The sequence below is a fragment of the Drosophila simulans genome, chromosome 3R (assembly GCF_016746395.2).
Source record: "Drosophila simulans strain w501 chromosome 3R, Prin_Dsim_3.1, whole genome shotgun sequence".
In the NCBI taxonomy this organism is placed as follows: Eukaryota; Metazoa; Arthropoda; class Insecta; order Diptera; family Drosophilidae; genus Drosophila; species Drosophila simulans.
Genome location: NC_052523.2, coordinates 27,229,237 through 27,256,421, shown reverse-complemented (window position 1 = coordinate 27,256,421; position 27,185 = coordinate 27,229,237). Strand labels below are relative to the sequence as shown.

The 27,185-nt window shown below is 44.2% G+C and overlaps 2 protein-coding genes across 3 annotated transcripts in view; one reads left to right on the top strand and one right to left on the bottom strand.

Annotated features, from left to right (window-relative positions):
- Positions 1 to 27,185, bottom strand: part of LOC6730307 (guanylate cyclase soluble subunit beta-1) — a 43,575-nt gene that overhangs the window by 8,702 nt on the left and 7,688 nt on the right. The window contains exons 4-16 of the mRNA XM_016177882.3: positions 18,718 to 18,818; positions 18,521 to 18,639; positions 17,734 to 17,883; positions 17,302 to 17,605; positions 16,678 to 16,899; positions 16,490 to 16,601; positions 16,075 to 16,240; positions 15,793 to 15,875; positions 15,130 to 15,300; positions 14,928 to 14,999; positions 14,554 to 14,719; positions 14,242 to 14,379; positions 11,043 to 11,200 (exon numbers count right to left, since the gene is read on the bottom strand). Of these exons, the coding sequence (XP_016037068.1) occupies positions 11,043 to 11,200; positions 14,242 to 14,379; positions 14,554 to 14,719; positions 14,928 to 14,999; positions 15,130 to 15,300; positions 15,793 to 15,875; positions 16,075 to 16,240; positions 16,490 to 16,601; positions 16,678 to 16,899; positions 17,302 to 17,605; positions 17,734 to 17,883; positions 18,521 to 18,639; positions 18,718 to 18,818 (1,962 nt within the window). The remainder of the gene's footprint in view (positions 1 to 11,042; positions 11,201 to 14,241; positions 14,380 to 14,553; positions 14,720 to 14,927; positions 15,000 to 15,129; positions 15,301 to 15,792; positions 15,876 to 16,074; positions 16,241 to 16,489; positions 16,602 to 16,677; positions 16,900 to 17,301; positions 17,606 to 17,733; positions 17,884 to 18,520; positions 18,640 to 18,717; positions 18,819 to 27,185) is intronic.
- Positions 481 to 11,282, top strand: LOC6730308. 2 transcript variants are annotated; one of them, XM_016173306.3, is made up of 9 exons: positions 481 to 791; positions 1,109 to 1,543; positions 2,092 to 2,191; positions 3,043 to 3,152; positions 3,223 to 3,326; positions 5,860 to 5,955; positions 8,151 to 8,307; positions 8,404 to 8,522; positions 10,577 to 11,282. In XM_016173306.3, exons 2-9 carry the CDS (start codon positions 1,325 to 1,327, stop codon positions 11,007 to 11,009), a joined length of 1,338 nt encoding a protein of 445 aa, XP_016037069.1. In that variant the 5' UTR covers positions 481 to 791; positions 1,109 to 1,324; the 3' UTR covers positions 11,010 to 11,282. The 2 variants fall into 2 exon arrangements, with proteins under 2 accessions (XP_016037069.1, XP_002105591.2); XM_002105555.4 differs by lacking the exon at positions 481 to 791 and having other exon boundaries at positions 1,082 to 1,543.

Here is a 27,185-nt window from a genome sequence, read left to right as displayed (position 1 = left end):
TAAAATGAAGTATTGAGGGAGTATTGATCATTAGTTATCAGTTTTCAGTTGTAAAAGAAAATTCATTAATGATTTAAATCGAAAAAAGCACTCAAACAATAAACAGCACACCATTAGCGTTTATTTCGAAATAAATTGATTTTTGTTGAAGCCAAGCATAATCCTCATAATGACAAACCAATTATTTTCCAGTTTAACATTGCAAAATTACAAAAAACCTGCGTTTTTATGCCTCATTTGATTTTATGCTTATCACCAAACATTATCCATTTTGCACAAAAATAATGTGTGAGCATACATGTATGTACTATATATTTTAAATAGGAATTTAATTCAGCTTTATGCTCATGAAACGCGTATTTAATAGCTCCGCTGCTCTCCGTGTAAAGAGAGAGAGAGGAGAGCAAGCGGGAGAGTGAGCGCTTAGGTAAACAGCTGAGCGTTCTTAGAATTTGGACTTCGTTTGTTTAGTTTTCCAGCGGCTGCTGATGAGTGGGGTGGAAAATTGTGTGTGAGCTGCGTGCAGTGAATAAATGGTTCGGAAAAATGCCAGCAAATTTCAAAGTGCAATAGACTGTTTAGCAAAAGCCAATCGAATTGAAGCGAATCGAATCTGTTTCAATGGAGTCCTCGAGTTCCATTCGGTTTTTGAAGAGCTCATAGAAATATACTTGTCGGCTGGTAATCAAACACCTGTTTGCCAATTGCTTTGCTGTTAGCTTCATGGAAATAAAGTGGCCTCAAAAGTAATTGAGCTGTATATCAACTTTTGAATAAGCTTCACATACTATGTAATTACGTTCTTAAATGATTGCAATGCTTAGAAATATTAAAATTAATATTCATTCCCTGCTCATTATGAGTTGTTTATGTTTATCAAAAGTTCTCCCAGCACATCATTGCCAGCTGCAAAAAATCGATAGCGAAAGAGAGTCACCCCCGCAGAAGAAATGCTCTCTTTTTTGTGCATTGTGACTCTTTGGCTTCAGCAGTGCGGGAGTTTTTTTGAAGCGGAATTTCAATTCTTTGGAGGGAATCAATTCACCTCAATCGAAAATATTTGCCTACTTAAAGTGAATTAAATTTTGTTTGCAATATGCTTTCGCAGTTGCTACAGGCTTTCCATCGGCTGGTAAGTCAATTAAAAAGCCAATTTGTGTGGGTTCGCTGCTGGTTGCCATTACCACGGCAGTTCTACGGCTTCCGCCGGGAAACTGAGTCACGGGCACGGCTGCGTCTGCGGCTGCGGGAACGACTGCGGCGGAATCCCGCCGAACGGGCCAGTCACCAGCGGAACCGGCGGACCCAGCGCCGCCATCTGGTCATGGACTACATCTTCGAGTGCTTCTTCGACGACACCTTCGAGCAGATCTCGCGCAACGGCCTGCAGGACCGCCAGTCGCGGCGAGATGTCCTCGACCACCTGAGCTCCATCATCAAGGGCTGCAGCGGTGGCCAGAACTCGCAGACGGACGAGGTGGCCGCCATCGCGGTGACGGCGGCCATGAGGTACCACCGAATGGCCAAGGAGCAGAACGGCCAGGTGAGCTTTATATGCAAATCTAGTGTTGCAAATGTGGCATTTCGGTGTGCAATACTTCAATAATTAATATTAATAAATATTTGCTTAAAAGAGTCTATACAATTTAATTAATAAAGCTTTGAAAATTAGTTTTCTGTACTTCAAAAATGAGATAAATAAATAACATTATATTTCATTGTCGTATTAAATACATCTTAAAGTTTAAACTATACCAATGAATTATGAATGAAAACCAATGGGTAATTAGCCAAATAACATTGCTTTTCTTTTGAGTGGAATAAAAGTGGAATTTAATACAACTTTCTATAAAACCGTTATAAAAGTACTAAAACTATGCATAACTAATTCATCCAATTGGCTTTTTGGAATGTAAATAAATATGGCAAGTTGTTTCTGGCTTAATTTCCTTTGGCAGAGTCTGCCAAACTTAATTTTCTTGCATTTTAAATGCCTGCTCTTCATATGGCAATTATTTATAATTTAAAAAGTAGCACTTCAGGTGGGATTCAGCCCCTTCACCTCTCCTCCTCCTCTTGCGTATTCCCCAGGTCTGCCTCATGGGCAAGTATCACAACATCCTGTACATCGGACTGCGCACCTGCTGGGATTGGGGAGTCCGGGACTCGGAGGTGGTCGTCAAGCTGCTGGGTGAGTGGAGTCGGGCCAACTAAATAATTTAATTTAAATGCATATGTATGCGTATGTGTATGCGAGTGTGTGTGTGTGTGTGGCACGACTTTCCTGTTTGCTTTTTGGGCGTGGCTGTGTGCTTTGCATACTTTCATAAATATCATCCCATCGCATCGGATTATTACGCCCATAAGCAGGCAGTTTTCACTTTAATCACGTGTTTCTGCTAATTGCGTTAAGAAAGTGTTGCTGATGTCGTTCTGTTGCTCCGTTGTTGCTGCATCGTAAAACTTGTAAAGTGCCTCAAAGTGTTGCAAGTTATTTGGGGCGTACGCATGCTGGCTGCCTCTAATTAAAAGGCTGCGTAAACTTTTGCGAGCGGGAAAAGTGCCTGGAATTAATGGCATGCCTCCGTCGGGGGATCTGGACTCGTGTGCAATAAAACTTGCTCCTTGTTTGTCCTGTCCTCACTCACCAAGTTGCTTTGTTGCTGACTCCAGCCTTTTGGACCCTCTGGCCTTGGTTTGGCAAACATTGTGGCCGTTTCCGTTTTCCGCTGACTTCATTTCTGGGCTGTGCCAAAAAGCCAGCGAAACCGAAAGCCAAAAAACCAAAGCAGCAACAAGTGCAGCCACGTAATTAGCTTTTTTATGGCTGCGCTGCTGCGATTTGATGACATTATTCAACCGCTTTCTTCCTTACCGACAATTTGCCTGCATGGCGGCAAAATCGGTCACAATGTGTATACAAATTTGGTTTATGGCATTACCCACTTCGAAATGCTATTAAACGTGGCTTTTCCATATAAATTAACTTTTAACTATTTTCCTGTTCCCATGACTAATTTATCCCCTTTCTGTGCAATACAGTGGCCATTTACGAGTGCGAGAAGACATATGAGCGCATTTTCCTGGGCGCCCTGTTTGGACCACATGCTCCGCACTTCATCGCCGGCTGGCGCAGTGACTTCCAGGATCAGGTGAGACTGGCAGGCAGACCCTATTCCTGCCCCCGTGGAATAGACACCCATGTATGTCCTTTGTTCGCAGCACGAGAATGTCCGGGCGATGGTTTACTTTCTGAAGCACGCCACACGCGAGCAGCTCACATTGCCCGTCTGGATTCCGCGCTTCGAGCAGGAGCGACAGCTCAGGTGAGTCCTCAGCCCAGCCCCCCCATCCTGTCCTGACGTTCTCCCCCATTTCCCACCTCACCACTTTCTCCGCGTGGCTTTCATGTGTCGCGCTCTTTTGCTGCCTCGAGCGATTTTCACACTAGCCGGGTTAATTGGATAGTTGCCTGGGTGCCATGCCGAGGTCTTCATTCCCCAAAGAGTTTTTTATACTAGCAGTATGCTTGGACATTTATGGAGAGCTCTTACTTTTATAACAGTGACAGTAAGACCTTCTATACGCTTAACTTATGGCTATTAATGCAAATTATAAGTTGCTTTCAAGGAAAATCGACAAGAATTAAAAATAAAACTATAAAAATCGGACTATGTATGTGCCGAGATACCGAGCAACCTTAATGGCTTGCCAGTTTTCCACATAATAATAATGTTTTCGGTAACAATAAGATACTATAAATACCCGCTGGGAAAATGGTGGACGAACGTGCAGGGTAACCAGAGAAATGAAAGGATTTTAATTAAATTAATTCATCAGCCATTGTTGTGGCACCTACACAGAGTGAGTGTGTGTGTGTGTGTGACTGCCATAATTGAGTGAAAGATGGCGACAATTTACAACCACAGACACGACTGCGAATACACTTTTACAGGGAATGGCTCTCAATCACTGGCGGTGGCTTTCTCTCACTTCTGCTGGTGTCATGTATAATTAAGATTTTCATTTGCAGCTTGCTTTCGGGGGGTTTCCCATTTCCGCCTTCTTTTTCCGACCCGCCCACATGCACACGAGGTCCGTGTGTGAGTGTCACTGATGCGATAAGCTGAAAACCAACAGGCAGCGATGTAAACCTTTTGTTATTTCGGCTTTGTTCGCCAGCACTTCGGAGGATTAAAGTCAAAAATGCGTGTAATAAGCGCACAAAAGCATGCTCAACCCCACCACGCCCACTAATCCACACAGATACAGCCCGCCCCCACGGATATACCATGCACCCACACCATTGCAGAGTTGACTGTTTGCGCTTCTTAAACAAACAGAAGGCAAAAAACATACTGACTGGCAAGCATTAAGACGACATTTATGATGCCCTCTCGCAAAACAGCAGCCAAAGTCATGAATAAGCGTTAATAGCTGCAAATGTATGTGGGGCCGGAAACCGTGTGTGTGTGCGTGTGTGTGTGTGCGACCGAGGAGCTGAGAAAAACAAGCAATGTGACAATAAACGTTTCGGCCAAATGCCGTTGAAGCTGCATAAATCAGTGCTGGAGCAGCATATTGCCAAAGTTTTCGCAGAACAGTGAACACTCGTGAAGAGGAATGGTCTTGAAGCCGAAAGCTGACAATGAGATTTAATTTACTTTCGATGTTAGTGTTCTTATTGCAACAAAAGAAGCTGTAAAAAGGTGTATAGCTTTATTGTCGATTGAAACGAATGGAAAAAAGCATTATTTAATTCAGTAATTGCACAGCTTATGGGGCTTAAACAAGCAAGTTGCATTATTGCACTGCTGTTTAGCATAATCCACTAGCTAGTCCACTTGCCGACTTAATGGCACCCGGAATAATTTATACCCTGCCAATATAGGCAAGGCACTGGGAACTGCACAGGCCGAAAGAACTCCCACTCCTTTCATCGGATTGAATCGAAGTGCGCACTGTATAGCAAAGACATTAACATGAAACGCCGCCTAATACTCGCTAAGCAGACCATTAGACAGAAATTTGATTTGTCAGCCCACTCAGCAGCTGATTAAAGTGTTAATGTCTGACTTGGGGGCAAACCACTTCCGACTGGAGGAGAATGTGCCAGCCACGAGGTGCTATATACGGCTATTGAGGAACCTGTCATGGGATGCGATTGGGGAATGGCTTGATTCTTGCAGGGACTCACTTTTATCGCCGCCAATAAAACGCAAATGAATTTGCCAAGCCAATTTCCAAGCTGTCACTGGATGGTGGCTCAAAGTGCGCTTATCGTCTGCTGTGTGGGTTACTTCTACTTCCGGTTTATTGTGGTTTCTGCTCTTTTATTTGCCTACTTTTATGCGTAGACATAAAAGCCGTGTGTGTGTGTGTGCGCTGTGTCGGAAATGTGCTTTAAGTGCATTGTACATGCTAATGCCTGAATGGAGACAAACGCCCACCACTCACACAACACATAACGTATACGCAATGTCAAGTTAGGCACAGAAAAAAACATGGCAAAATTTTAGAAGTTAAATAGGTAATAGGGCTCAGTAATCCGTCTTTAAGACATCTTAAAGTACGAACTTTGGTCTCTTCTTTTAGTTCCAAGTAAAAACAAGGAAGGGCTTTATATTTTGTGTTTCCTGTAATGGAAGGGCACTGAGCAACAAGCGAGCAGCTTAATTGAGGTCTGGCACCCGCTCATGCTCAGCCCATTTTCTCAGCTCCATAGAGTCCTGCTAATGTGCGAAGCCCATTTTGATGCTTGTCGCCCATTTGGGCGGCCACTAAACTCACTCGGAATGTGTGCCTAAAAACTAACTGACTTATCCGAATCCGGCTTTTTGTTCTTGCTTTTTTTTGCAGATTCATTGATGTCCCCATTGAGTCCTGCGGCAAGTCCTCGCCCCTTCGCATTGCCCTGCAGGCGAACGCTCCCGAAATGCTGCTCATCCTGCTGAGGTAAGTCGTGGCCTGGAAAAGGGACTTCCGGTCAGGGGGAAGGGAAAGGGGACAGGAAGGGAAGTGCCAGCGACTACCACTTCAATTAGCGAGAAATATGCAAAGCGGCGCCACTTGGCGGCGCCGCAATGTATGCAACATAAAATACAAGACGCTTAGCATAAGCAAGTGCTCGCGAAGCCACAAGAAAACGCTCGACGAGACCCAAGCCAAGGAGCGGGTAGAGAAAATAAAAGGAAAAATTATCATTAAATATGAAAGTCGCTGCCACAGCGAATTTGCATCACAAGGCGGTCTCCAGCGAGTCTCGAGGTCCAAAAAAGCAGCTTGTAAAAAGTTACGAGCATGCACTCGGGTCCTCGGCCGAGATTCATAAATTTATATGTAAACGCCTGCAGTTTCGACTTGGTCCTGATCCTGAGTCCTTCGTCCTTAGTCCTTGACTTTCGCCGTCGCGGCAATTTATTGTTTCCTAACTGGATATGGCCGCGGCCACGCCTCCCGCCCGCCCCACCATTTCGCTGGCTTCGATTTCAATTTTTGATGCAGCGCCAAAAAGGATGCTTTGCATAAAATGCGAGTATTGATTGCTGGCCAAAAAGGCGAGTCACAACAAAGTCCCCGTCTGAGATGCTCGGCTGTCAAAGTTTATGTCGACGGCTGGCGGAAGGCAGCTTGAATTTCATTAGATCAAGATTTTCGCAAAAATTATTCAATTTCCGCAGGTCCTTCGGTCTGAGTGGCACATTTTATGTGATTTTTCCTAGAAGTGACTTAAGAAGTCTCTTTAAATTTGCACTTTATTTATTTTCCTTAAAAGTAATAGAACTATGGTTTTTGAAGTTAAATATAATTTTCAAAATGCTATACAGCTTCAGTATAGCTGCCAAATGAAATTCCGAATCATTTCTGGGCTGAATTTTTGAGCACCCCCTCCCCATCCGCCGATTTGCAACATTATGTGCCCCCTTTGTTGCCCTACGAAATTAAAAGTGAATTCCACTCCTCAAAAGGGGCGTAATGCGGAAAGAATTCGCATTATGAGGCGGAGGCCAGTTGTACATCCCAGATTCAGCTCGGTATTGAGATTCCCGCCAGCTGTGCTGATTGCAATTGCAATGGCTTCGATTGATGGCAAATGTTTGAGTTTGGCTTGCCAATTCCCCGCTGTCGGTTTCCCCTCCGGTTTTCCACCGCTTTCCCGGATGTTTTCGGAGGTGGGTTTTGTCAGTCGGTTTTTTTGTTTCTGTTTCGCTTTCTGCGCCGACGCCTTTCGGCCTCGACTGATTTTTATTCAGATGCGGCCACTGTTTTTCGAGTTACTGATGCTGATGCGCCATAAATTTTCGATATTGTTTCGCTTTTGTGTGTTTTAATTTGCGTTTCGCTCTGCGCTTTGTTGCATTTCCATTTGAAATTGGCCATAAAATATGCAAATGAATGTGGAGAAATGAATTCCTTTTTCGCTGGTACTTTCACTCGCTGCCAAATTGATTTACTAGTGCATAATTGCGCATACGCCATGTGGCCTGCGACTCTGTTCGCTGGCAAAAAGACAATATTTATACAATGTACCGGCGGTGAAACAACACATAAATAAGCGAAACATATAAATTACAATGCTTATCAGGCAGAAAACGAGAAATGCGAATGCGGGGGAGATCTTTGACAAACATTTTCAATTTAAAAAGTGACAACACTGCCGGCGCCATTTGCAATTTGCAATTCGCACTTCATTTGCCATTTACTCAGGTCGGCCTGAATGTAGTGAGAGAAAATTATGGTCACTTAACAATTGATAAGCCTTATTGTAGATATTTGAAGATATTCCCATTGTAATTTATACCACTTTTTAATACACCTTAAGAAAGCCAAACATTCAGCTCAGGAATTATTTTAATTGACAACACTTCTTTCTCAGTGTACATGTGTACATCTCTGCTCCTGTGCGTGTGTACTAGTGTGCAACTGACACAACCGCGAGTCGTGTCTGTTCATTATTTCATTTGTACATTGTGTTTATCGGGGCATCTAGCATTTATTGCCGCCCCTTCACCCACCGACCTCTGACCCTTTGCATTGACCACAAGCAAACCAACTACGTGCTGGCAGCTTGTATCTCATTTGCAAACAGTTACCCACTCCCGACCGCTGACACGCCCTCTCACCACCCACGCCCCTTCCATCCGTTGCAGATACGGCGCCGCACCGCAGCCGCCGGACGGAGGCGCCTCCGTAATTATAGCGCTGCTCGACAAACTCATCGAGGATGGCCGCAATTACAGCTTCGAACTGGTCATGTGCCTCAAGATTCTGCTGCGCAATGTGGTGATGATTGAGATGCCCTTCAAGGTGAGCAAATGCCTATTAAATTAATTATACCTTCTGGAGTGATGCAATATGTAAGAAGTAGTTTGTCTTACTATTTTCTCTAATATTCTATTTCAGCCCCTTTTATACGCCGCCCGCAGGGAAATGTTCTTCGATCGCTACGGCCGCCTCTTGATGGACAAGATTATTGGCAAAGAGCAGGTCTACGGAGTGCCCAGTCTTCGTCATTTATGCCGGTAATTATCAACTTTGACCTGTAATCTTAGCAGGGGATGGAAACCGCTTCGAACACTTGAGCTTGTGACCAACAATGGGCTGCCCACGTCTTTTGGTCGGAAATGGAGATTAGGCCAGGGAGAATGGAGTCCGACAGCCATAATAAGTTTCACTTTTTTATTCAATTACTTTGGCTTAGGTCCGCCACGCTTGCTTAACTTCCTACGGGCAGACAATTCGGCTATAAGCCCGAAAAATGAAATAAGCATAAGACAGGAGCCCAACTGACTGGCTGACAAACTGACAGACTGTCTGGGCAAAAGTTGACAAGTTTCCCTCGTCCTGCCGCTTTTGTCGGGCGGCTTAGTGCAAGTTGGCCTTCTTCTTTCATGTATTGTATCCAGAAGTCGGGTCGAAACTTTCCCGCTTGCCTCACTGACTCGGTCGCAATGTAGTCAAATGTCGGCCAACTTAATAAATTAAATCGATGCGAATTTCCTTGCCACGTTGATCGCTGTTTGAGTCGAGAAGTTTCTTCGATTTAATTCCAGAAGTTGTCGTCTACAATTGATAAGGTTCTTGTGGGATTCCATATGCGGGGTCTTAGCCCACATATGTGCCACTTATTTGTGGAGCACTCCGTGACCCGATGATGCCGGGTACACAAATACACAAACATATTTGCCTCCGCCTGCTCACGTGTCACAAAAATGTCCATTGACTTTGGCTCTCGTTTCAGCTGGAAACCCGTTTTCCAGCTTGTTTGCCAGTTTGTTTTTCTCTGGCCAATGTTTGCGATGCGAAAACTCGCGCTCCTGCCCTGCTTTTCGTACAGTAAAGCATGGGTGTTGAAGCCAGAAAAAAGTATTTTAAGTGTTTATATAGAATATAGAAAGCATATGTTATGTTCCGTTTGTCTGACATTCTTTGAAGATTATTTACATAAATTAAGCTTTGAGTTAAATTATAAATATAGTTTTAGTCTCGCATCATATTTTCTTTTGCTGAAAAGTGAATAGCCACAGTATTTGCAGTCGAGTCGGCGTCCACTTGTCGAGGCTTCAACAATGTGCTCGAAATGAGCACTTGATTTATATGTTCTGCCGCAGTTCCTCTTCTTGAAGCCAGCCATTTTGCGATTTCAATTTATGCAAGTCTCTTTGGTACCCGCAAAGAATGCATGCATAACGCATTACATTGCGCATTGGCCCCGAAATCAGAGTCTTGAAGAGAATGTGACGATTGCCGTCATGGGCGAATATATTGCGCATACGCCCCGGCATCCCGACTTCCGTAGAGGCGCTCACAAGTAGGCAACGCTTTTTGTGCCTGCTTTTATGGCTGCTCAGTGACTTCCGCCGCTCATCTGTTCCCCTTGGGCGGTGTCTGCTTGCTTTATTGATTGGTCGAATTTGTCGTCGGCGGCCGTAAAAATGCCAAAATATTGCCAGAACAGAGAAACTTGACAGGACAAATTAACATGGACATAAACTGCGGAGTTCCTGGTTCGATACCCCTGGCAGCTGATTAGCATGTTGTTAAGCTTCCCGTGCGTTTTATGACGCCAATTTGGGGCTCACTTTCGCAAGAATTTCGGACAAGTTGCCGCTGCTCCACGCTGTATCAAAAAGGCACTTTAGAACCGGCTCCACACACTGGCAAACTTCAGAGGAAGCTTTCACTGCGGCTCAAAGTGGAAGGGCCAAAAAGAATCCGCTACCAATATCCGCTACTTTAACTTCTTCCTCTAGTTTCGCAGGCAACTTTAGTGAAAGTTTGTTCGCTCTTGCTGCCTTTCACTCACGAGAAAAGTTTTAAGCACATGAACTTTGTTTGCTGTGCGGATTTTTTGTTCACCGTATGAGCTTATTGTGCGAAACTTAAATTAATTTATGAAATATCCCGCTGAGATTGACAGGAGCAGCGCCTAAAGGCGAGAAAAGTATACCAAAAGTCTTGAGCAGCTCGAAAAACGTCAATCCTGCGAACGATTATCAAGACATCACATCAAGACATCATTAAATTAACACTATATTATGTTTTAAAGACTTTAACATTGAACTTGAATTTCCAGCTGCTGTATCCGCGACGTCCTGCGGATGCACAATCAACTGCCCAACGGCATCGACACGTTGAGGCTGCCAAAGCGCCTGCAACGCTACATCGATCTCACCGAGGAGCTCGAAGGACCTGAGGCACAGGACACGGAGGACAAGGATCAGCAGAGGGAAAAATCCTCGGCCAAATGCAAGCTGGGAAGCGAGGCGGGCCGGCTGGATACAATCAGCAGTGCAGGGGAGAGCGAGGACGAGAGTGAGAACCAAGCGCAGCTCCTGCAGGCTGTCACGGATCCGGAAAAGGCCGCATTGGCGGCTTTCATGGCCACCGGCGATGGAGCGTATACGGAGGAGGCCAAAAAGGCTGCGGTAGAGGCCTACGTGGCGGCCTGTCCACCCGATTTCGATCCCGATTTTCCGCCAATTTCCCTGCCCGGGGAGCCCAGATAGCAAAAAACATCCAGTACAAGCACCAGCACTCACCGATAGGTTTCTTCGCTGACGTTGATGCGCCCCGGAACGCCAGTGGTCTCCGTCCGGCTGGTGAGATTGACAGTATTTCCGAAAAGACAGTAGCGCGGCACTCGGTTGCCGATCACTCCAGTCACCACTTCGCCGGAATGGATGCCAATAGTGATTTGCTGGAAAAACAAGGACCAAACAAAGAATTTAGAATTGTAGAATTTGTAAGGAGTTTATCTAGAAAATAAATGTATAATCTGAGTTCGTAGCTGAATTTATCGGGCCTCGCAGGGTCTTAAAAAGGCACTTCATTGCGCTAATAAACTTTCGCCATCATCAACACCCGAAAAGTTGCCAACCGCAACGGAATGTAGCTGCAAAAACCAAGCGAAAGTTGCCACAATTACTTTCCAAAAACTTGCAGCAGCAGTAGGAAAAAGTTTTCTTTAATTAAATTTAAAACGAAATGAGCGGCGACCAGAGAGAATAGGAGCAAGTCCCAACCCCGCCCACAATAGGTCCTTGTTAGTAGGTGACGATGCTGAAATCCAAAAGCGAGAGGGTTTCGCAGAAACGCAGAGCCAGGATAATATGTGTAAATGGGTAAAGTGCCAGCAGTTCAGAGATAAAAACGAAGGACAAAAGTTGTAATTACCAGAAAAACATTACATGAAACTAATCGCCTAGGCGGCGGAGTGCGATAAGAAAAGTATCAAAACATTTGGAAGCCCAATGTGCAGAGAGTCGAGTTGCGAAAAAATTGGCAACAAAATGAAATTAAACCAGTGCACTGCACCACTGATGAATGATTCAACATCGAGCTTAAAACAGATTCTATTGATTATATGATGGATAGCTATGTTGGAGCCAATGCTTTTATTTTATTTATTATGATATGTTCCATACTTCAAATGTCAACATAATTCAGGAAACAAAAACAGTTTTTTCGCAATTTTTTCCAATTAGAGAAGGAAACTTCTTGCCAGAAAATGCTAAAGGACATTACGGATTGTCCATTCTAGTTCGGAACTATTTTCTGGAAAATTGCTGGTTTATTTTTAGCCATCAGCCAAGATGCATGGCAGTGAGGAAAATGATTTTCCTGGTTTCGCCCTCGAGTGTATAAAATACATAGCAACTGCAGAAAGTTTTTGCTGAGAGCCGAATCAATATTTATGGACTGTAAGCACAGGAAGTAGCCAACAAAGAGTTGAGTTGAGAAAAACTGGCGGGAAAAGCGGGAAAAGAGGGCTGGAAGCAAAGTTTTTGCATAAAGAAAAACATCGGTATAATTGGCTTCATAAACGGAGGAGGAGGTGCCGGGCGGAATGACTAGCTTCTGCTGCTGCTGCTTTTTATCAGGATTTAATGAAGCGCAAAATGACGCCAGTGGCGGCGAGGGAGGTTCGATGGGGGTGGGGCGCAAAAGGGGCGCAGAGAGTCCTGGGGAAGGGCAGTGCAACAGGCTCGGATGTCGTGTCCTAGTTTTTGCCATTAGTCGTCCGTGGCGATTGTTAATTGGATTTCGAGCGATCTATCAAACGCTGACTCGATTCTCGAATTCCCCTCCCCGTTTTTCCTTTTCGTCCGCATGAAAGGGGTTTCCCCCTGCATTACCAAAGGCAATCAGTCAAATATGAAATACTGACAGCCACAAAAACTTGACTGCAGTTGCGGCGAGGCCAGATGGAAATGGAGACTAGTTGGGGCTTATGGCTTATGGTGGGCGGAACAGATGGATGATCCCAGGACCAAAAGAAGACTTCCTTACGAGGACAGCCAACGGCAAGACGATAAGGTAATGGAATTTTAGCAACAGAAAAACAACAACTCTGACAATAAAGCCAAGTGACACGAGCCCAAGCAAGAGTTGCTAAGTTTGTGTGGGTGGGTATGTGGCACACGCACGCAGATCCTGCGACATATCTACACTAGGGTGAGTCGGAAATTATATTTACAGCTTATTTAATCTACTAAATAAAGTAATTAAAATTTATATTTTCTCTTTGAATTAGATTATATATTTAGAATATATTTAGAATATTTACATAATGTTATTCCAACAATATAGTTTGTTTCCATTTTCGCTGTGAGCCACCCTAATAGACATACAGATGCCAAGACATGTGCAAAAAAAAAAAAAGTGACTGACAAGCCACAAGCATTGTCCACACGTACAATGCTGTAATTGTGAAGGATGCCATCAAGTGGGGCATCCGCATCCTCGTCCTCACACTCGTCCTCGCCTCGTCCTGTGGATGAACCGCCCTCCCTGCTTCCCCCTTTCATATCTACATTTATCTGTGGCCCTGCATGTGTGCAGTGTATTTTAAGCCCGAGCACTCAAAGCAAAAGTGTTTAAGCCGAAAAAAAGATAGTAACAGCAGGCAGGAGGCCTCGTCACCATCCTCGGCCAAGTTTCAACGTCTCTGGTGACAGTTGACGGTCAAGTGGCCACTGGCAAGGATCCGAGACCATGTACCATGGTACAAGACGCGTCCTTTGACATTGTGTGTCATCAATTTTGAATTAATTTTAGCCATTTTCGCAGTTTTCCATCCAAAACTTGGCGCCCACGCCTTGCGCATAGAATGGGAAACTTTGTTAAATGAACTTTTTTCGCACTTGCCTGCTGCCACAAGTTGTTAATATTTTACGTGCACTTGCCACTCAATCCGGCCAGTCGAGGGTTAAGAGATTGCGAGGGGCGAGGGGATAGACATTGAAATTTATGCGCCATTGAGTTGCTGTTGCTCAAAATGGCGAATGGCAAATGGAAAATTGCGAATGGCGAATGGCGCATTCAGCAACAAATTGCGCGAAAGTTGCATACTCACACGAACGAACAAAAACACGCGCGAGACAATTTTCCAACTACTTTCAATGCGCACAATTAGAGTGACGGCCCCCTGGAAAAACCCAGCATTTTACCAGCCCCAACCCCGCTTTTCATCCGCGGGCACTTGAGCAACTTGAGCACAAGTTGTCAGTTGTGAATGCATTTTTGTTGCTCGGCAAAGGCTGCACAAAATATGGCACAAAAGGAAAGACGCCAGGATATGCTAAAATTTGATGAAAAGCGAAGCCGAGACTCAAATACAATTGCGGGAAATTTAGCGAGTTTTACTTGTGCTAGTTCTAAAGGTGAAGTTTTCCCTCACTATATACACCAAAATAACAGAATAATAAATATTCGGCATTTGTTATATTCCACACTCACCACTGGATTGGACCCCATTTTGACGTTCTTGGCCATGTCCATCATATCGAGGGCCACTCGTGCCATGCACTTGGCATGATCCTCGCAGTGGTCGGGCAGTCCGGAAACGGCCATGTACTTATCGCCAACTGTTTCCACCTGAAAGCACAGACATGCCAATGAGTCCTTTAGATGGACCAAATTGAGAGCTGACCCGAAAAAAGGGCCGGCATTGCATCGTGTTTGTGGTCAGGTAAAAAGTGTAATTAAGTGGCCACTGCAGGGGCTGTTGGCCAGCCCTGCCCACTTGCATTTGAACTCTGACTGACCCACCTTGTACACGTTCAGGTTTCGCTTGGAGTCGGTCAGAGCATCGAAGACCGTGTAGAGCTCATTCAGCATTTTCACGATTTTCATGGCCCCGTCGGGATCCGTGTTGGCCGCACAGTATTGGCCAAAGCCCACGATGCCGGAGAACATCAGCGTCACGGAGTCGTAGCTGTCGAATGGCAAAGGAAGTGTGGTCTCATAAATAAACGGTCACAAATATGGCAAATTGCTTGCATTTTCCAGCATATGAGAGTGATGCACAGAGAGAAAAGTAATGGGACTGTAAGTTGTATAGCTGTAATTTGGTCTCAATACCATTTGTTTTTCTCTCTGTGCACTTCCTCCCAAAGGGATAGGGTAAATTGACTTTTTCTTACCGTTTGGGCGGCACAGGACGCTGATGTCGTAACTCATTGGCCACCGACTTTGGCAGCACCGAATAGAGCAGCCTGAATGAGCCAGGATGAAGCAGAAAGAAGCAGCAGGAAAAGAATGCAGAAACATGGAAAAGTAATTTCAATTTCGCGCCTGAGAGAATTGCGCGCCATTAAGGAGTCGGTGCTGTCATTTGTCATTTACCTGTCGGTCTTCTGCTTCTCGCTCTCCAGATCGCGGAAGGTCTGCTGCAGCTTGTCGGTGAGCATTTCCAGGTTCTTGGTGAGCTTGTACTCCGCCTCGAACTTCTCGGAGAGCAGGACCAAATCCCTGGCAGCGTCGTGCAGCGGCACATCCGAGATGTAGAGTCCCTTTCTGAAAAACAGGACACATTCCACGTTCAACGGCGAGTTCAAAGATGTGGCACGTGGGTGTAAAATGGAAAAATGACACGCATTTTGTTTTACTTAAGACTTTTGAAATCGCCAGGCAGCAAATAGAATCCGAGCGAAGAAAATAAGCCAAGAGGAAACACTTTTAATGTCACCCATAAATTCAGCCAGCTGAAGGAGCATTTGTTTCAATTTGACTGCGAGTTTAATGCCATAAAGGTATCTTCTAGCAATACCTCATTTAAGAGCTAATACCTTTAATATGGTCGTGCCTCTAGAATCAGGCTAAGACACATTTGCCGCTTTATTAAAATGGTTGAACGATACTTAAAGTCCTTCCTTGCGGAAAAATTGGTTGGTGTTTCCAAAAGATTATTGCCTTAATTAAAACCGTATTTCAAATACACTAGAAACTGGTGCAATATGAGCACTTATCCCTGTCTCCCTGTTGTAATCCCCATTAACTGGTACTTACTTGGTCAGATCGTCCAGATTCATGACACTGGGATAGCATTGAAACAGTATCCGATCCGTTTCCGGAATGTACATCATTTGCCCCTGAGGAGTACAAAAGAATAACAGATTATTTTCGGGTGCCGAGGGTGAGCCACTGCAATAAAATTGATTTTTATTCCGCACTCTGTGGCAGGCCGAGCATTAAGTTTAATGCCACGGGGCGGCTGTGCGTAAGGGTCCTTTGGAATGGGACTTTCATAACCGTGCCAGACACATTGATGGCTTGTTGGCCCTTGCTCACCTTCAGTCTCAGAAAACGCTGCTCGTGCCGGCTGCTCATGGCCCCCTGACGTGTCTGCAGGACATAGATGGTGTTTATGTGGGACAGGATGTTCTCGAAGTTGAGCTGCAGGTGCGGCCGGATGGCCTCCACCACCTCTATTAGGGAACAGTTCTCCTCGGCAACTCTGAGGGGTGCACGGGGAGAAATACAAAGCATAAATTCCTTGATCCAAACTTATAATTCACATATAAGGACCCTGCAGAAATTACTAAGATGCTAACATCTTTGGTTAAGGTTTTAAAGTAATTTTTTGCAGTGTGAGGAAAAGGGAAAGGGCTGGGGCAAATCCGAACGCCATCCAGCTAATGGCCACTAATCGCAAACAATGGCTCATAAGTAAATGGCGTTCTGTAAACCGTTAGCAAGGACTCACCTGGGAATTACTCGAGACACAGCCTTGCCGGCCTGAACGATTTTCATTTGCCTATCGAACATCAGGTGGAAGGGGAACACCTTGCAGAAAGTGGCGGGCGATATGAGTGGAGCTGTGTGACGAGGAGGAGGGGTCAGCATTTGCGTCCGGATTAGCCAGGCAATTAGCCTGAGTAGGTGAACACTCACCTTCGCAGAGGAACTCCATGTCGTCGGCGACCTCGTCCTTTTTGGCATCCACCTGCGACTTGGCGGCCACGTTGATCTCCCGTATCAGGAACTGCACGTGGTCGTAGCGCTCGATGTCGTCACTCTTGTTCTTCAGCAGTCGCAAACACTTCTGCTCCTTGTCCCCGTCGCAATCGAAGCTGTCCTGGGCGATAGGACACGTGCTAAGCGCAATGGAGGGATCTGCAAAAGTTTGGCAGCAATATATAAATAAATAAATATATATAGTTCGATGAGTCCAGTAGTTCAGAAAATACAATTTCGGCGGGCTAACAGTATCTGACAGTTTTTCGTTACTAATTGCATACGAAATAATTGCATTTTATTCAACATAAACCGTTGTTAGCTGGTAAATAGTACATTTAGCCATAAAAGCCAAACGAAGTCAGCCAGTTTTATAAAAATCAGAGCAATGTCACAAAGTTTCCTCGTTATTATACAATGAAATGAATAAATAAGGCCCGGCCAGTCAATACAGTTTACATTTATTGTCATGCCAGCCAGCTCTGTGAATTCCGCAATATGTTAATCGTGGCGACTGTTTTTTGCATTATTTACTCTTCCGAGCCTTTGCCTTTATGTTACCTGTCTCGCTGGCAATCTGTTGGCCATCGTTGTTGTTATTCACGTTGACGGTGTTGCCGTTGTTGGCCATTCCATTATTGTTGCTGCCATTGCTGCCATTGTGATTATTGTTTCGCTCGGCATCCGTCGAAGGAGCCAGGACAACCGTTGCCGATCCCGTCGTCGTCGTGGCCACCGCGTCCTCCAGCAGTTGTTGATTCTCCCGGGCGATGGCCCGCTCCTTTTCGGCCTCGTCGATGGGCTCTCCCTTGCGCTTGACAATGTCGATTTCCACCTCGACGCCGTGCAGCTTGGATGCAACGGCCTGTGAGCGAGAGATATAAGATATAAGCGAAGCGGAGGCGTCAATGGGTCTCCCACAGGGAATCGGGAATCGGGAATGGGAATGGGACTGTGACTGGGCACATATACTCGTATATAGTCGTATCTCACCTTGACGATGCCGATGACTATGTGCTCGAGGCCAGGCCGTTCAGAGTAGTAATGGAGGAGCAGCTCGCCATCCTTCTCCGTGCAGCGGAAGGAGGGAGCCCGCATTCCAGGGTACAGGGTGCCCAGGTGGTCGTGCAGGGCGTCCAGATTCTGATTGTTGCACAGCGAGAAAAAGAAGAGTGGATAATTCAGATAGAGTTACATTTTTCTTAGCTTAGCTAAGTGAAAAAACAAAAATAAATATTGGGTTCCAAGCAAGAAACTTGTTTTAGAAATTATATAAAAGGTCAATCGATATCTTTTCAGTATTGATAAAAATCATGCTGTCCACGGAATTCAAAGTGAATTGATGGCCCGCATTCGTGGCATTTGTTCTCCGTGTGGCATTGTTGTTGTTGATGTTGCGGTGGTGCAGACGAAAAAATTCAATTTCATTTTTCATTATGACAAAGGATTCGAGAAGCATTTGCGGTGAAAAATGTGGAAAATTGAAAATAAATCGAATGTGAGTGCAACAAAAGACGCCAAGGGAAATGGGTTACGGTTCGGGTTTGAGTGGCGATGTGTGCGCTCAAGCAAAATACTTAATGCTTATCAATGATGGCGAATGTCGAACTCGAGTCTCGACCGAGACCGAAACCGAGAAACTGCCAAGGGAGCAGCATGAAAAATGACTTAAAAGTCGATTGGCCAATGCAATTGTGCCGCAGATGCATGGCGTATGAGTGTGAAATGGCCTTCAATTAAGTGAACGTTCAGATATATCGGGTAAATAAGGCGAAAGTACCTGGAGGAAGTCCCGCGGCGTGGCTCCCAGGACCTGCAGTATCTTGTCGTAGCCCGAGTCCTGACAGAACTCGAAGAAAGTCTTGCCGAACAGCTCCAGGATGTCATCTGCGGGAATATCTTCAAGGACAGTTGTAAGTCAGTACTTTATGACCCACATATGCTTGCATAACCAAATGGCAACAGCTAACTACTTACTGAGTATCTCGACAGCTGCTCCAATTAGATTGTATGTTATTTCATCGTCGTAAATTTGTCGCACCAGAAACTGTCCCTCCATGCTGACCATGGCCTTTTTCCTGAATTCCGAGCCGAGCCAAAAATAAGCAGCCATCAAAATCGAGTCGGGCGAAACCGCAAAATGTGAAATGGCAGAGAAGGGTTTTCCACACAGACGGAAAAAAAGAGAGTGGCAAATACATTAATTTTAATTAAATTGCTTCTGTGCTCGTGAATTTATGAGTGAGTGGCTGGCATTCCTCCACCCTGTGTGTGTGTGTGTGTGTCTGTCTGTGTGTTTTTGGCGGGCAGCTGCCCATATGGCGGTCACTTTATATGCTTTTTCATATTTATGTTTTTAATTAAGCAATGAAGACGGAATAAAGCCCTTCAAATGAGAAATTTTGGTCAGCCTTAAAATGGGGCGAGGGTTTCAGCTTTCCTTTTCACGCTAAAGGATTTTCCAAATGCGTTGCCTTGTGCTTTTTTTGGGTTTTTGATGAAATTTTATCAAAAGTGAATTGGACAGCCTCAGTTTGAGTAAGTTTAAGAAAAACTGTCATATTTTCATATAACTTTTCTGGGAATAATTGCTTTGGCCTAAGAAAGTAGTTTGGATAATTCAATTATGCCGAAAAGAACATGTTTATCTCTGTAGGATAGGTTATTTTTAAGTTAATAGAGCAAGCAGTTCTTAAACGTAAAGCAGAGCAGGCACTTCCTGTTTGATGGTCATCAGAGGAAGCAGTTTAAACACATCTGCATGCAGTGTGTGTAGCTCCTCTTTCTTTTCTGCTTTGAGATAAAGCATAATGCGGATTGTAAAGTCAATTTTAAGCACCAAAATCCTTTAAGTTTCTCTCAAAACTTAGCTGGCTTTTGGGTAAGTATTTTATATTCTTCGTAGAAACTTGGCCGCTATTTGCATCGAATAACAATAATACAGAAACAGAAAAACCCGCTGCCATTTGCCTTTGTGAACATCGTGCAAATCGACTTTATTATTTAATAGAACTTGCGCCAAGCTGTTACCAAAACAAATTGAATACAACGTGCCGGCACAGTGAAAGTAACCCGGAGAAAGTCGGGAAAAACGCCAACCTTGCAGAATCGAACATGAAAATCGTGTGGGAGGTGGGTTGAGTTGGAGGAAAAAACGTAATAGGAAAGTAGATTTTGTACGTGAGAAAGTTTTTCCATTTTCCCTACGCAAAACTTCTGATTTGTCGCGACAAAGTGGGCGAGGCATCGCAGGTGAGCGAAGGCGAAATGCGGTATTTCATTATTGCTCATTTCAAATGCGAAATGCTGTTGGATTGCAGAATGTGTCAGCAGCTGTCGCTGAAATGCGAGAAGTACTTGCACCCCTGCTAAGATTGAGTTGTTGCAATAGAAAACGTTTAATATTGCAGCTTCTCACACGCCCACACACGTACTTATTTTATTGTGGAAGCTGATTTTTAATTTCCTGAACTGCCAGCGGACATTGAATGGGAAACAGGAACCTGAAAAAGAGCTTTCGAGCCAAAACCAAGGAAGTTTCTGCATATTACACACCAAAATGGAAATTGATTTTCGTCATGCAATTTATTATTCTATAAAATATATGGCATGCGGTTGAGTGAGGGAAGCTCGAAATTAAACCAAGATTTATGGCGAGTGCATGCATAAATATTACGACTACGCTACTTAAAGTCCTTTAAATGGCCAGTGAACTGGAAGTGAAGATTGCAGCTCACTCGTTTCATAAATTCTGGTTCCATTTAATTGCTCAGTTGAGCTGAGGTGAGATGCTTTTACCATCATCTGCAGCTGGTTACTTTCGCCTAATGCTTCTATCTGTGCGCAATATAATTTCATAAAGTCAACACTCCAGCGGCAAAATGTCTATCATTTTTATTGTGCCAGCTAGGCAGCATTTTGTGCCGTAAATTAAATTATGCTGCACGTTTTGGCCCAGCTTACCTGCCGCCCAGCACTGCGTATGATTGATTTTTATTGATTTAAATGTGCGTGTCTGGCGTCGGCGAGTGTGTGTAAGCTGTCGGTGTGTGTGTGTTTCGCAGATTCGCCTTTTGATCGACAACTTAATTGAAAAAGTTAATGTGCGTGGAGAAAGCAGAATTAGTCCATTGGATTCGGGCACGTTTTTTCGTTCTTCTCTCCTAATGCAATTTGTCATTAAATCCTCGGTCACACACACACACGCACACCAAGAAAAAAAGTTTGCCATTAAATTTAGCACATTTGCGGCAGCATAAGCGTCAATTAATACGAGCTGTAAAAATTAATTACGCACACACGACGGCAATTTATGGAGCCATGTTCTTCCTTCTTTTCCTGGATATTGCGTATACGCCGCGTTGGCCTGGCAAATGCAAGGCGACACTTAGTGGCCGCGTCTCCCGCCGCTTTCATTACAAATTCAATTTCCGCTGGGCAACGCAGCCCCTTTAAACTCATTTAAATATTGTTTACTCAGTGACAACGACAGGCGGCCGAAACTAAGTGGCTTAATCTGCGAAAACGGCCAAGGAGCCGAAGAAGCGCGCCTAAGAAATACGAAAACATTTCGCGCCTAAGTAGCTTAGGCCAACGCCCAAGTGCTTTTGTTTTGCCTCGCGATTGTTGGTTTAAGTTTCACGCGCATTGCCTTTTCAGCATCGAAAGTTTATATATACTGTGTGGATATCCTGTGTACACATCCCCCAGCAGGCCACTGCTTTGGTTTTGGTGGCTCTCGCGCGTAAATATTATTATTTAATATGCCAATCGCAGAGCCATTCGCAGCCCACGTTCTGCGCTGCTCTGTGTGGATGGGATGTGGATGAAAAGTCCCCGGCCAGAATGCTCAACCCGAGGAATTCACGCGTCACTGACACGCTCTCTAACTCCCGTTTCGCGCTTTTCCGCCCCGCATTTCCCACTTTTCCTCGCAATTCCTCACATGACTCTCACTTTTTATGGCAGGGCATTAAATCGCTTTATTATGAACTACTTGTTGACTTTTGGCAGCTGAAACTTTAAGTTGGCTTAGCCTGCGCTGGAGTGTGGGCCTCGCGGCAAACCGCAAAGTGAGTAAAATCCATAATCAATCAGCTAATTCGAGTCTGAGGATGACTTTGCGTGCGGTCGGGTGAGGAATTCCTAATGAGTTCGTTACGAGAAGATGAGCCCGCGTCTAATTGTGGTTCCTCGTTTCGCCATCTTCGACTTAACAAATCAGCCCGCAGCTGTTTCTGACGTGCACCGCAGAAGTTTGGATGCGAATGTGGGCTGCACATGCAACCGCCGGACAGCAGAGTCCATAAATATAGGACGAAAATGAAAAATAGATTGGTTCATTCCGTACAAATTAGTTAATTGGGAGCGGATTCCTTTATTATTTACCATTTTTAAATAAGACACAACCTATGTCCTAGTATTTTTACCTCCACTGTTTGTCTGCAGTTATGTATTCGCCCATTGAAATGTTTTACACACATATGAACGAACTTAAACTAGCCGACATTAGTGCATTTTCTTGGCAGGCACTTAGCCAAAGAGAAAATGGAGAGAAGTCTAAGAAACTCATCCAATTCGGCCTTGCAGCGAGGTGAGAAGGATTCTATACCGTAATAAGCCTGGCTTGGCTAAATGATGCCAGCTAAATGCCTGCACTTTTCGGAATAGAGTATGCCACAGTCAGCTTTAGATGGGCCAACTTGCATTTGGAATTTTCCAAGTAGCTGCAAAGAACCAAAATAAAAATAAAAGAACCACAGCCAGTGCAGCGCAGAAACGGAAACGAAATAAGGTTAAAAGCCACTTAAGACTCGGGCAAGTTAATGTGGCACATAACTCAAGTGAGTCACATGTTTTATTGTGCACAAACACACACACACCCGCACATACAGGATGCAGCCAAGTTGTGCCAGGGTCAAGTCGAATTAGCCAAGAGCATCGCTTTAATCGAATGCCAGAGGCGGGAAATTAACATCGAAATTACAGCGATTCCAGTGGAAACTAGGCCAAGCATCTAAACTGGCGACTATGTAACGATTAAGTACAAAATTGTATTTGCCTTAGGTTATGCTGGGTCATAAATTAAACTACAAAAAATATCAAAATTGAGTCTTGCTTAAATATTTTTTAAACAATATTATGAAAATTATCATAATAACATATATTTATGTAAATTTATCTTATCTAAAGGGTTTTTTTCGTCGAATTTTATGTCCTTAAAGAGCCCCATTCCGATATGCTTGTTGTTCATACAACCATTTGATGACCCATTTCGGTGTGTTTTTTTCTGTGTGCCTAGGACTCTGTGTGTTTGTGGTAATCCCTGAGGCGTGTTATTCAAATCAGGAAGAAGGCAGTGGAAGCCAATTCCCTAGTTTTACTGGTACCGGAAGATCCACCCTGGTGCTCCCACTTTGCCACTTTGGTGACTATGGGTGTATCCTGTCTGCTGTCTCGTGTGTATTTGTATGCGATTAGCGTTAAACCGCTGCCAAGCAATTCACATGCAGACGTGATGTACGTTGTTAATGATGAAGGATGAAGGATCTCATCATCATCATCATCGCCAGCATCATTGTCACGGCCAGTGCCATTGGCATTGGCTTCGCCAAGTCGATTTTCCCGGGGATTAGCATTTTTACCATCGTTAAGCTGCGACGGCGGCCACGGGGCGTATGATTAACTTTTAATGCAGCTTGAAGTGTGTGTCGCACACCTAGTGACCAAAAAATCAGAAAAGGGAGAAAGAAGCAGCCACGATGATCGGAAAATCGAATGAATCGCACTTTTGGCGAGGACCATTAATATCTGTCCATATGCAGGCCCAATCGGGCAGCATTCTCGTTTTTGTCTTTTTCGTGGTCATTTATTACCGCCCGCCATCGATTGACTCGCCCTGGCCCTCGGCCATTTCCATTTACTTTTTATCTCTACGCATGCACTGTGACATCTCGAAATTAGGACATCATTAGCAACTGTCGATGCCGCCAAAAGAAAAGCCCTGATAAATGCCGAACAATCCCACTACATCGCGCCCATCTCTCTCTGCGGAATTTGCGGTCGAAGCCGCCCCACTGCGCCTGGATTTCCCATTTCCCGATTCGGGTTTGGTCTTCGCAGGGGAAAGCAAAGAATTAAGCCGCCCTTAACACAATTAGTTTTTAAAGCTGACCTAAGGCGGAATTAAGGGTAAATTAACGTTATTGTATGCAGAGCTGATATTTACGTATGCAGCGAAAAAATGGGGCTTAAATATTTGATGTAATGAGAGAGTGTAAGGGGACTTAAGACCAATGTGTTCGTACGGAATTATTTAAGTGTGCTTATTTCAATTGAATGAGCGGGGTGATTTCTATTATAAACGAAATAAAACAAAGCTTGCTTAAAAAATGGTTTTTGAGTTTGGTGTTCCCTTTTTTATGCAGCTTATAACCTAAACATTCAACTTTTATAACTTTTGGCTTGTTGAAAAAAAATTTTTTTTTGGCCAATTAACGATTTTTTGATAAGGGGTTACATCATCAATATTTTCGAAAAGTGACAAAAAATAAAAGTTTCAAGATTTAAGGACCAGTTAATTAGGAAAATCAGTAGGAGCTTAAAACTGTACGACTTTCCAAATTTTGACGATTTTTTGCCTTGTTTTTACCAAAATACTGATAAAGTGATCCTTTTTTAGTCGTTAGTTCTCATGAGAAGGGTAAATCGATAAATCATTTTTTTGGAAAGATTCTGCCACCTAAAGTGTATTTGCTAAAAGTTAACTAAAGTCAAATAGTATTTAGTAAAATACCCTTCGTGTGACGTCAGCCGTCAGAACAATTTCATGCACTCGATACAATGCTGAAAAATGGATTTCCAATCGAATCGAGAGGGAAATTAGATTTATATTTCCACTGGCAGTTGCCAACTCGCATCCTAACACAATTTGCAATGGCCGCCTATCCGGAACCATTTCTATGCTGCAAATTTGCTCTGTTGGCTCTGCCCCTCAGTCCTACAGTCCTACAATCCTACAGAACTTTAGTCCTAATGATGGCCGCCGGCCAGAGCTCCACTCAAAGCTGCAGCCTCGCAAGGCCAACAAAACGGCGCAAATCTAGGAGGCGGCACATGGCAACACTTCCGGCTTAGAGGACGATGTTTCTGCTGCTCATCCTGATGCAGAGCAGATGCAGAGCAGTTGCTCCGGGAAATGTCTTGTTTTGCTGTAAAATGCAAATGGGCGGGACGCATTGCCCTTTGGCATCATCGACGTTGGCAAATCTCGGCCGGAAGTAACAGCAACAAATGAAAAATGCCTGCTGCCTTTGGAGAGGACACGATTTCAATATGCAGATTTCGCCCGGGAAGCAGCCCAAATGCAATTTCGAAATGTTACAAATGCGCTCAGGGAGAGTCTTGTGCGGTTTTTAGTTTTATTAAAAACACACACACACACGAGCTTGCGAAAAGCGGACGGTGGCAAAGCGTTTCAACCAGCAGCTGACCCTCTCATAAGGGGAAAATAAATTGCTTTTAAGCGACGTGTCCTGCCCTCGGCCCCAAAGGATCTCTCAAAACTAGCGCGCGTGTCGCAATTCGCAAAATGCAATAAATAAAAATTTCAGCGATGCATTTGAGCGCGAAATACGTGCCCAGTCACTCCTTCCACTGGCTGGCGGGTTATTTAATTATCCTTTAGAGCCCAGGCTGTTGCAACACTACTAACTAGACATTGCGTATGCGCCCAGTTGGCGCCCAGTTGGCAAACATATTTCGACTGCCGCATTTAATTAAAAATGTCCAGCAGTCAGCCAGCAGTTTACATAATTAATGACTACTGTATCGTGGAATTATTATTACAAATTAATGGAATTTTCGTTGGCGTTTGGTTTTCGCCAAAGCCATGGAATACGTAATTAGTTGGATCCGTCAAGTGAACTCGAGTCAGTTCAACCCTCCGTGAAAGACCAATGAGGACCTTTGCTGGAGACATGAGGAAAGGGCCCGCGGAAACACCAAACCTGTGTACCCAAGCGGTCGGAAAACAAATATTTACTTTTACCGTGTAATTGAACTTTTGATAAGAAGTTCTGGAACGAACACAGCTTCTTGAGTCAAAAGTACGTAGATAGTAAAAAATATAGCTACAATTATTTAAATTTTTTTAATGCAACCAATCCTGGCAGAATAATTAGTAGTAAACTTTGTATTGAATATTCGGGTATATCATATTACACAAATGGTCTATCGATTGATATCCTTTTCTCTTCATTAAAAATGAATTAAAGTGTCGTAGTATAAGGTTTCGTGTTATGTAAATGACATTTTTGATAGCCAATACCGCCTTACTTCTCCTTACTTAAATATCCGCCCAGTGAGTCGCTTAATAATGGCTATTCCTTTTGCTTTTGCCTGCTTAATGGCTTGACATAATCGTTATCAAGTGGCTGCCCCGTTGTCTTGACTATAATTAGCCTCCTTGGACTCGGTCTTATTTAGATTATTGCACACCATTTGACTTTAACACACGAAAGGACACTCGGCCAAGTCATTGGCCCTATTGACAAGCCATTAATGGCGATAATACTTGAGTGCCAGCGAATTGAAGGCGGCAGGTCCAACATTGCGTATGCGCAACGCCACCAACTTTGGGCCGCACGCACGCGACGCATAATTCATAAAGCGATAAAAGTGGAGAGCACATAAAACGCCAACGGGAAACTTTCAACAATAAACCGGGGGATTGTAGTGGATGCCAGGATTCCAGGTTTTGGCCAAAAATATGAAGCAATCAAACAGACAATAAATGAAGCAAAGGAGTCGCGACGCCAGCCAAAAGAAATGCAATCAAAGCAAAAAGTAATCTCGGCGATAAGTGCGAAAACGTGTCAAATGTCCTGGCCAGGGGCGGAACAGGATGCTCCTGCGAGGGGGCGTGGCTGCAACTGTCATGGAGCAGCTTGCCCGCATCATGGAAGTCAATAAAGCGTAACAATATTTTCTGCGCGCTGAAAACAGTTGACAAAATGGCGACGACAGTTGGAGCAGCAATATGAAAATATTGTAAATGCAAAAAGTTGGGGCGGAACTTCACCTGGCAGAGGAGAAGGGTGAAACCATCAGTGCTGCGATTTTTCGAACGACTCCATAGTGACTTTGCGATTTAAACTTTAACGGCGGATAAAATTGGAAAACAGAAACTTCTATAAAGTGCGTTTTTCTTTAGACGTGTTTTAGTTGTTAGCGTGGCATTTATCCACTATTAATATATGTTAGCGAAAATTGCATGCTTAAAACATACTATGTATCTTATTTGTTTGTTTTTAAAACTATTGTTGTTTCTAAATATTTTGCTGACTTGTTTCTTTTCTGATTTAAGCTAGGCGCCGACAGCACTGGTGAAACAGGTGCTTCTCTTGTGTTCGCCCGATGGTTGTTTTCGTGTTTGAGTTTTTGGA